This window comes from Abramis brama (genome assembly GCF_963993115.1).
Source record: "Abramis brama genome assembly, chromosome: 9".
Classification (NCBI taxonomy): Eukaryota; Metazoa; Chordata; class Actinopteri; order Cypriniformes; family Leuciscidae; genus Abramis; species Abramis brama.
This window is the reverse complement of record NC_139971.1, coordinates 35,091,224-35,101,908: the sequence shown is the minus strand read 5'-3', so window position 1 is coordinate 35,101,908 and position 10,685 is coordinate 35,091,224. Positions and strand designations below refer to the sequence as shown.

The following is a 10,685-nucleotide window of genomic DNA, read 5'->3' as shown; positions in this document are numbered from 1 at the left end:
AGCACAGATTGAATGAAAACAGATACATTTATATAATAATTTAATATCCTGTTTGAATACAGATAAAACCAGTCGATTTACAAACACATTGCCTTGGTACACAAAATACAGTCTCTTTGGCTATCACGTTTTGGCTAAGACTTTACAGTTATTGACAGACCAACCCAGTTACTCCTCTAAAACAAAACTGCAGCCAGTGAAGGCAGGATTCAAAATATATCCCCTCATGCAGGCCTTTTCATTTCCCAGTAGGCTACTGGGCACTTTCCCAGCCTGTTTTGGGGGTTCTCCCCCAGGAATGTGGTCTGATCTTCCAGACTTCTGCTTAAGGTCATTTAGGACCAGATGTTCCTCAGGAGGAAGTAGTCCCTGCTCTCATGATCTTGAAAAGAGCATTGATGTTGTTGTTCTTGATGGCATCTCGACAGGCAGTGATAACCTGAGTTTTGGGTTTTCCCACTGAAAAGAATAATTGCAATGATTACAATTAATTGCCAAAAAAACAACTAATGAGCTGAGAGACCACTTAAGCTATTCATAGTTTTCAGTCATATGACTGGCACCTAGAAGGCAAAACATCTATAGAACTGCAGCACAAGCCTGTGCATTTTCCATCCGTTTCAAACCACAAATATTTAGACGACCTCTCTCTCTCAAAAAAAAAAGATATTTGAACAAACTGCAAGTTTGGGGCACTTGTAATCCATATAAAACACCAGGCAAAGTATTTCAATCACGAAAAATAGCGGGACATTCTAAAACACTTAATGTGGCTTAATATACTTATTTAAAGATCAAATTCAGTATACTTCTTATTGATGATGCATACTATATATAGGCAAACAAAATATGAATGCAAACACGCTACATTTCATATTAAGTTTTTACTTGAAAAAGGTTTTATATGGGAAAACTCACTGTTTTAGTACATTAGTACTCAGTATAAACCTGGTAAAAATAACTGCCGGGCAGTGGAGGAAAATCTTGTTTTGCCCTCCAGGTGGGCATTCCTATACAGTGTGATGTCAAGTGAAAACTATGAATACTCATTAACTGTGTTCTCTTAGTAAAATCCACCCACCTCTCAATCTCCCTGCCCTTTGGATGGCCTGGTTAACTGATTTCAGCCGTGCGAGGAGGGCGTTGTGATTATTAGACCTGATTTTATATTCATTGATCAAATCTCTGTTGAGGTCATACAGCTCAATGTAGCGTTTCTTCATGTTTCTCCTAAAAAACAGAATATCATTTCTGTGAGTACATGTCTTTGAGAAAGCGAGAGGACTGATCAATCAAACTAAGATGCTCACCAATCACCCATGAGTCTGGCATCTTCCGCCTGCACCAGCATATTTCTTACGTAGTTGGAATGATCTGCCATTGCTGCTGTGAGCTTTTGATGCACTGAGTGAAAATCATCCACCTAACACGAACATAAAAGGATGTTTGCCGCTAAAAGACATCAAAAAATGTTTATCTTAAAGGTGATGTTGCTTTTCCTAACCTCAGTGAGAATGGTTCGTAGCTCTTTGAAGTAGACAGGGAAGTCAGCTTCAGCCTGTAAGTCTTCAATGGCCAGAAAAGAAGCAAGTGACTGGACCAGATCTCCAGCCAGATCAATGTCATCTGTTCTCAATGTGATCTGATGAGGAAGAACTAAGTTAGAGATTTTTTTGAGCAAGTAGCTCACAAATACTGACAAACACACACTAAAAGCACCTCTCCACTATGCTGCATATTGATTCTCAGGAGACCTCCTCCACGCAGTGCGGTGAAGGTGATGTCTGGACTGTCAATGCCCTCGGGCAGCAGAAAGTTCTGGTTTAGCCACATGACTACCTGCAGACATAGATGCATGCCTCATATTTCATCAGCACAATGATAAACAACACACGGCACAATTTTTGTGACGTCATGCACACACAGTTCCATTTTGAGTGAGTGTGTCCTTTTACCCTCTGAGGTCTGTCGTTGATGTTGAATGTGACTTTTCCTGTGGGTTCTGTGGCTGAGGAGTCAACGCTAAGGTCATACATCGAGAAGCGAGGCAGCTGACGTGTGATTTCAAATACGTGGAACTGTGTACTGGAGTAAATGGAGAAGGAGAACAGAAAAATGCATCGTCACGGTCATGAGATTTCTTTGAAATTCTTCCACCATATTTTTTCATAATACCTTAATTTTAAACTTAAAATAAGTAGTTGCATGAATCCTCAAAATGTAATCCAAATAATTAAGTTTGACAATTGTCATGATGATATTCCACATTTGTGTACCTTGTCTTTCCTCCCACAAAGGCTTTGATGTGAAGGTCAACTGGAATGTCTTTTGGAGGAATGATGGGGACACGGACACAGCCAGAGAGATTTTGAGCGCTAGGGTGAACCACATGACTCTCACCTTCAAAAATCCCCTCAGCAAATATCAGCACGGCTCTAATGATTGTTTCTGAAGGAGGGCAGCAAAAAGAATATCATAATATTATCATTTAAAACTTCATGTTGATAGAGCCCAAAAAACGTATATTAAGGGCATGGATTTGGGAACAACATAACGTATATTAAGGGCATACTAATTTGTTCCCTTGTTTTAGTAAATCATGACCATGTTAAGCTAATTTGTTTCCTTGTTTTAGTTAAACCGTGGCCATGTTTTAATAATTCGTTCTAATTCATTCTAATTGTGGCTACATTGTACGAATTCATTCGTTCGTTTTAATTTAGTTAAATGGTGGCAATGATATCTTGTTTTTTCCCCCCACATGTTATGCGTGGTGCTCTGTACAAGTCAAACAGATTTTACAAATTTGAATGTGGCTTTTATGACAGGTCTATATAATTGAACAAAAAAAAAACCATAATAGATCATCTGTAGTGCAGGTGAAAAAAGTGTTGCAACTGAGTTAAGATGGTTTAACTGTACCATTCGGAGTGGAGATGTTGAGCTCTATGTGTGCTCTCTGGCTCTCTGTGGCTCTTCGTACAGACAAGGCTGTCTGGAGCTGCGTGTTAGCTGGAATTACACCCATCTTAAATTCCCCCTCCGAAACTCCAGGAAGAGCCTATGTCACACAAATTTCACTCACCAAAAACTGCATTTTGAACATCAACATAAATCACTAAATTTTAACTAAAGAACCGCATGTGTAACCTTGGAATTTTCCTCGTAGTTTCGTAATTCCAGCATCAAGTTCTGTTTACGTTGGCTCAGCTCCCTGATCAGGTCTTGTTCTACACTTGCATCCATTAGGTTTCCCTTCATATCCTTACTGGCAGGCAGATAGCCACGTACTGTAGGATGACACATATATATGATGAGCCAATACTCAAAGGCAACATGCATTTACAATAAATGTACGTCATCTCACCCTCTCCCTCCACAGAGGTGCATATAAGCTGAATCTGTCCATCCATGCGGTAGTCTCCCTCAACAACCCCAGCCACAGAGGATGAGAAGTTATCCTTGAAGATCACCTCACCAGTGCGATCACTGCGAGCATCAATCTAGACATGGAATCACAGGGAATCGTCTCTTTTTACTTGTACAGCAAAAACCTTGGTAAGTAAAATGTGAGGGTACGTTTACACGACAACGCTGTACTAAAAAAGTTTTTCCTTTGCGTTTACAGATGACAACGTTGTCAAAATGATCCCTGTTGACACGGATCTGCGAAAATGACTAAAAACGCTGTATTATGCATGCCCGGCCAGTAGTTGTCACTTTGTAAAGAAATACTACGCGCCTATAGACTGAACATTGTTTTCACAAATTCGCTTTCATTATCGTTTTCAAAAACGTACACTTTTAAACCAGCTTTCAAAACATTGCATTTTCAGGCCCCCAAAAACGCTGTTGTAGTGTAAATGGATAGCCAAAACGTATAAAAAGTTTTCAGTTTTTAGTTGAAAAAGGTGTCGTGTAAACAGCCACTCAGTGTAATTTCTAAAAGACTGACCTTTCCATTGGACCACCCAGTTATGAGCTCAACAACACCATCAGCATTAAGATCAAAGGCATGGATACTCATGGCGTGATTTTTAGACTGTGAGAAAAAAAAATTAAAATTATTCTTACTCATTTATGTTGATTAATGATCATTTTCCTATAGGAAAGAATGCTGATTCAGATATAATTTTGAATGGACCAAAATGCACTACCTTGATCCTCCAGTAGCGTGCAGTGCGGTCATACACTCCTACTGTGCCATTGGCCAGAGCATAACCAAACCTGCTGCCGTGCATGTGACAAAGCGATGTGATTGTCTGAAAAAAAACAGAAAGCAATAACTGTATATAAAAAAAATGATCCAACTATCAACCAAATGTCATAATTCATACCTCATTTTCAGCCATCTCAGTCACCAGTTCATCCTCTCTGAACACCCTGATGTCAAAGTCGTCTGAGCCAACAAGCAGCTGGAAAGATGGGATGTGTAGTCAATTTATGAAAGCAGTATTTTATAATAACTTACAAACATATTTTGTCATTATGATGTGAAAATGAAAAGAATAATGCTTCACCTCATTCTTGCCATCTGCAGTAAAGTCACAAAGCACAAGTGATCGTACATTATCTCCAGTGACCTTTAAAAAAATAGGTATACCTATAAATATCCTTCATAGTTTTGTTTCTCAAATATATTTTGAATATAGGACGCAAAAATGATCTTACTGTCCAGAATAGGTCATTTCCCTCATAGTCAAAGCCTTGCAGGGCACAGTTTCCACCAATGATGGCAAGGGTGGACTGGATATCTCCTAGTTTTCCCAGAACAATGGCATTGGCCCCATCAGTCACCTGTTATATAACAAGCATGTGATAAACATTTCTGTTTTACTTGGATAAGAACCATTCAATCACCTGGTATCAATATCTTAAGAAATCCATTTTATTTTAAGAATCCATTCTTTAAAAAAAAAAACACTGCAGCTTTATGTATACGAGACACACCATATAAACCTTACCTCCTTGTAGAAGACATCGGTGTTGTCATGCACATCATAGGCCAACAGGTTAGTTTGAGAGCCTACGAGCAGCGTGTGTCCTGTGGTGTTGGGTCCCAGAGTACCAGCCGTCAGACAGCTGACTGCCTGGTTGATATTGAGGAGTGAGATATCGGAGTCCTGGGTACTCTGGCTCAGCCGGTGGGCTTCTGGCCTCTGGCCTCGAGTGTGAGGGTTATGGATAAACACCTGGATGGGTTTAGAAGTTAAACTGGATTGTACCGTGTGTAAAAATCCTAATGGATTAATATGTATTAGATATAGTTTTTTCATTTTATTTACAAATACACATTTGAAAATGTCCTAAAATCACTTTGCTTTAACAATGTCAATTTTACATTTACAATTTATAATAATAAGTCTTTCAACAAGGCACAACATGTGTCCATATTACAACATTTTTATGTATTCAAGTTCAGATCCTTTATTGTATAATAAATATCACAGACTTTGTAACTAAAATAGCCAATCAAATCAATCCCGCTTGTCATTAGGACCACAAGGAGCTGCTTGTGTAAATGTACAAAAAAAAAGGCTAAATAGAGATTGGCAAAGCCATGAGCACTATGAAGTCCATTGTAATAAAATACAACAAACAAAGCTGGCTATGCTGCCAACCAAGCTTAGAAAAAATCCTGTCAGAGGGAAAAAAAATTGGCACTTGTCAGAGAAAAAAAAACAAGAATGCAACTACAACAATGGCAAGAGCATGAATATTCTTGAACAAAATATGTGCTTTGTAAATTTTTTAATGTGCTATTGATGCCAAAGGGAAGAATAACTATTACAATGAGAAATATAATATAATAGAACATATTGTAATTCAATCTAATATGATATCATTTTAATATATAATACTTTTTAATAGGGATGCACCAATAAGAATTTTTTCTGGCCAATCCGATTATAACTAACAACTATTGGTGATTCAGATACGGTCACTTTCTCTCTTATTTGAACTTTTGTTATAAAAATAGATTAGTTCTTATTAAAGTTACAAAAGTGTTTTAGTCAATAGTAGTGAGCGATTTTTTATGTCTTTTGTTGTATGATTAAAACACAGACAGCAGCACAGCAGGAATATTAGGCTGCTGTCACTTTAAAAGCTGCACGGATCCAATGTACTGGTACAAAAGCGTTTTATTTCTCAACTGTTTACATTCATTTAAGACATAACCGAGTATGTTTACAAGGATACTCGCCAAGACAGGCATTTTGATATAATTTTGTGTGAATTAGAAGAGAAAGAGAACTCAATTCAGTATTTGTGTCCAAAAGTGGCTTTTTTTATTATTTTTTTAGCAAGTATTTAATTACTTTATCTAGAGAAAAACATTGGATTATGCAACAGACATTATACAGCTTAGAGCCTGCATTCAGTTAATTAATAAGCATTTCATTCTATAGCTGATATGCCGATGGTTTTAAATTGATTTTAAAAAATCAGCCGATACATCGGTGCATCTCTACTTTTTAATATAATACTTTTCACTTACCTTGCCTGCTTGCGTGGCTGCAGTGAGGCATGGATGTATCCCATCGTACTTTCCAATAGCAACCATTCGAGGGTTAATCTTATGGTTCAGTTTAAGGGTGAAGATGGGCACTAACATGGTGGCACAGCTCAACAGCAAAATCAGATGTTACCAATGCAAACTTCCTGTGAAAATATCATAAACAGATGTTAAAGGGATAGTTCGCCCAAAAATGAAAATTCTGTCATCATTTACTCACCCTCAAGTTGTTTCAAACCTGTATGAATTTATTTTTTCTGCTGAACACAAAAGAAGATATTTTGAAAAATGTCGGTAACCAAGCATTTGATGGACCCCATTGACTTCCATAGTATTTTTTTTTCCTACTATGGAAGTCAATGGGGTCCATCAACTGTTTGGTTACCGACTTTCTTCAAAATATCTTCGTTTGTGTTCAGCAGAAAAAAGAAATTCATACAGGTTTGAAACAACTTGAGGGTGAGTAAATGATGACAGAATTTTCATTTTTGGGCAAACTATCCCTTTAAAACAATGACTCTGTAGCATTCACACATGTACTAGAAAACCACAAGAATCTCCGACATGGATTGCAAGTCAATGAAGCATTATTGTGAAATTATATATATATATATATACAGTGAGGAAAATAAGTATTTGAACACCCTGCTATTTTGCAAGTTCTCCCACTTAGAAATCATGGAGGGGTCTGAAATTGTCATCGTAGGTGCATGTCCACTGTGAGAGACATAATCAAAAAAAAAAAATCCAGAAATCACAATGTATGATTTTTTTAACTATTTATTTGTATGATACAGCTGCAAATAAGTATTTGAACACCTGAGAAAATCAATGTTAATATTTGGTACAGTAGGTCAAACGTTTCTTGTAGTTTTTCACCAGGTTTGCACACACTGCAGGAGGGATTTTGGCCCACTCCTCCACACAGATCTTCTCTAGATCAGTCAGGTTTCTGGGCTGTCGCTGAGAAACACGGAGTTTGAGCTCCCTCCAAAGATTCTCTATTGGGTTTAGGTCTGGAGACTGGCTAGGCCACGCCAGAACCTTGATATGCTTCTTACAGAGCCACTCCTTGGTTATCCTGGCTGTGTGCTTCGGGTCATTGTCATGTTGGAAGACCCAGCCTCGACCCATCTTCAATGCTCTAACTAAGGGAAGGAGGTTGTTCCCCAAAATCTCGCAATACATGGCCCCGGTCATCCTCTCCTTAATACAGTGCAGTCGCCCTGTCCCATGTGCAGAAAACCCCCCCCAATGCATGATGCTACTACCCCCATGCTTCACAGTAGGGATGGTGTTCTTGGGATGGTACTCATCATCATTCTTCTTCCTCCAAACACGTTTAGTGGAATTATGACCAAAAAGTTCTATTTTGGTCTCATCTGACCACATGACTTTCTCCCATGACTCCTCTGGATCAGCCAAATGGTCATTGGCAAACTTAAGACAGGCCTTGACATGTGCTGGTTTAAGCAGGGGAACCTTCCGTGCCATGCATGATTTCAAACCATGACGTCTTAGTGTATTACCAACAGTAACCTTGGAAACGGTGGTCCCAGCTCTTTTCAGGTCATTGACCAGCTCCTCCCGTGTAGTTCTGGGCTGATTTCTCACCTTTCTTAGGATCATTGAGACCCCACGAGGTGAGATCTTGCATGGAGCCCCAGTCCGAGGGAGATTGACAGTCATGTTTAGCTTCTTCCATTTTCTAATGATTGCTCCAACAGTGGACCTTTTTTCACCAAGCTGCTTGGCAATTTCCCCGTAGCCCTTTCCAGCCTTGTGGAGGTGTACAATTTTGTCTCTAGTGTCTTTGGACAGCTCTTTGGTCTTGGCCATGTTAGTAGTTGGATTCTTACTGATTGTATGGGGTGGACAGGTGTCTTTATGCAGCTAACGACCTCAAACAGGTGCATCTAATTTAGGATAATAAATGGAGTGGAGGTGGACATTTTAAAGGCAGACTAACAGGTCTTTGAGGGTCATAATTCTAGCTGATAGACAGGTGTTCAAATACTTATTTGCAGCTGTATCATACAAATAAATAGTTAAAAAATCATATATTGTGATTTCTGGATTTTTTTTTTTTCGATTATGTCTCTCACAGTGGACATGCACCTACGATGACAATTTCAGACCCCTCCATGATTTCCAAGTGGGAGAACTTTCAAAATAGCAGGGTGTTCAAATACTTATTTTCCTCACTGTATATATATATATATATATATATATATATATATATATATATATATATAACATAGTCTACTCAGTTTTGTATACATTTTCCGGTTTTGATATTGTTTTTAAATGTTTAAAATCTACAGCTCAAAAATGTTATGTCGGTATTGTCACTGTCAAATAAACAAAACTTTTACATAATTAGAACTAAGTTAATATAAATGAAATGAAAAGGCTATTTTGGGTAAAGGGGAAATGATCCACAACAAGAGACTATACTCAGGCTTTAGCCCATCTAACTACCCATTCTCTCTGGGTAATAGAATAAACAGCTTACTGTGCTTCTCGCCCGATGGGGCTTCTGTTGCCTAGCAACAGTGGGCAGCTTGTCACGGCATTACCAAGCCACTTTTGCTAGCATGCTATTCTGCTAATCCTTTAAGTGTACACGTCTGCTCACTATGTTTAAAAAAAAAAAAAAGGTTTTACTTTGTACTTCTATTTTAACATATTAATTACGCGCCGCCATTTTCAATCAAAACGAAGAAATTTACATGCTATCGATATATTAGACAGATCCAGGCAACTCAGCGTATTCTCTATGCGCTGGCTAGGGGTGCTGCTAACTCTGCGTAGCTAATTAGCAGAAACCCTTCATACTGTGCTTGGAGACGATAATGTGTGCATAATTATATTCCCTTTACTGCAATAAACATACGAGTTACAATAAATGGAAGTGTCTTACCGCAGCCGCTAGCTTGTTCGCTGCCAGGTGTTGTATTCTGCTATTACTGACAGACAGGACAAACTGATGCCCATAACTTGGAGAGGATTGTTTCCAGCAGGATGTGCAGTGAGCACGCGCAGGGTCCTGATCACAGTCTATGGTCCTGATTTAAGAACTTAAAAGAAAGGCCGTAATAAAAGTTGGCAGTTTGGCAAAAAAAGTTGGCAACACCACGGGTCCAACAAGTACATTTATTGACAGACTCTAAATTTCTACTTTTTGGAGCCGTGTACGGACTTTATCTCTTTAAGGTTTTTTTTTTTTTTTTTTACATAAAGCATAAGAACTTAATGTCATAATGTTATGCCTATAATGCGAAATGCGTCAGTGCTTTAACAAGTTTTGGGGCTGGCCGATATATAACAATGATACGAGAGATCATCTGAATTTAGATCTACCTAAATTATATTTATCTAGTTTATTAGATTATTAGATTAGTTTATTTATCTAAATATGTAGCGTTGTCTAGCAGGTAAAACATTTGCAGGCTTTGCTTTATGTATTTTGGCATTTTGATTGTTTAATTTATAAATGTATATAAAATGAAAATATTTACATATATGGAGGCACACATGTGAAATATAAAAAGGAACATTAATTAAATATTTGAATGTTTCAAAATAGATCTACATATACAGAAAACTAATCTATATTAACAAATATTAGAAATTAAGATGTAAATATATTGCAAATATCTAAACGTATTAACATAGATAGATAGATAGATAGATAGATAGATAGATAGATAGATAGATAGATAGATAGATAGATAGATAGATAGATATTAAAAAGGGGCTAAAATCAAATATTTAAATATATTTTCAAAATATATTTCAAAATATATTTGCATATAAGTATTACAAATATTTTCTTCTATTTATTTAAGACATTTAAATATGTGGAAATCTATGTATTATCAACATTTTAATCTAGGTGACTTCTGTATGGGTTATGGGGAGGGGCGTCCCGATATAACCCATAGATGTAGGGGCGTTGCCTTTGGCTTTAATCAATCAACAATACTATTGATCAGCATTACCAAACGTGGACATTTTCCACTAGAAACAAGCATTGATGTATTATTTTAATTTAATACTGTGAAGCTGCTTTGATACAATCTGTATTGTGAAAAGCGCTATATAAATAAACTTGACTTGACTTGACTAGATGTATGGGGACGTGCACTTGTTGAGTGAGCAGTGT

At 37.5% G+C, this 10,685-nt stretch overlaps 1 protein-coding gene across 1 annotated transcript; it reads right to left on the bottom strand.

The window, feature by feature from the left end:
* Nucleotides 1–23: 23 nt before the first annotated feature.
* bbs2 (Bardet-Biedl syndrome 2) lies at nt 24–9,728 on the bottom strand. The gene is made up of 18 exons (XM_084124628.1): nt 9,441–9,728; nt 6,500–6,663; nt 4,965–5,192; nt 4,672–4,797; nt 4,521–4,583; nt 4,338–4,415; nt 4,158–4,262; nt 3,956–4,042; nt 3,368–3,503; nt 3,151–3,290; nt 2,923–3,061; nt 2,277–2,448; nt 1,956–2,085; nt 1,720–1,839; nt 1,505–1,642; nt 1,311–1,423; nt 1,082–1,230; nt 24–459 (listed from the first exon to the last, which is right to left on the bottom strand). Exons 2-18 carry the CDS (start codon nt 6,614–6,616, stop codon nt 353–355), a joined length of 2,148 nt encoding a protein of 715 aa, XP_083980754.1. The 5' UTR covers nt 6,617–6,663; nt 9,441–9,728; the 3' UTR covers nt 24–352.
* Nucleotides 9,729–10,685: the final 957 nt, after the last annotated feature.

Bases quoted from the DNA above. Each gene is read 5' to 3' on its own strand.
- bbs2 (XM_084124628.1), bottom strand. From the start codon at position 6,616: ATGTTAGTGCCCATCTTCACCCTTAAACTGAACCATAAGATTAACCCT. The intron at 3,291-3,367 runs GTGAGATGACGT...GTCATCCTACAG, and splicing joins CACCTCTGTGGAGGGAGAGG to TACGTGGCTATCTGCCTGCC. The intron at 1,424-1,504 runs GTTAGGAAAAGC...TGTTCGTGTTAG, and splicing joins TACGAACCATTCTCACTGAG to GTGGATGATTTTCACTCAGT.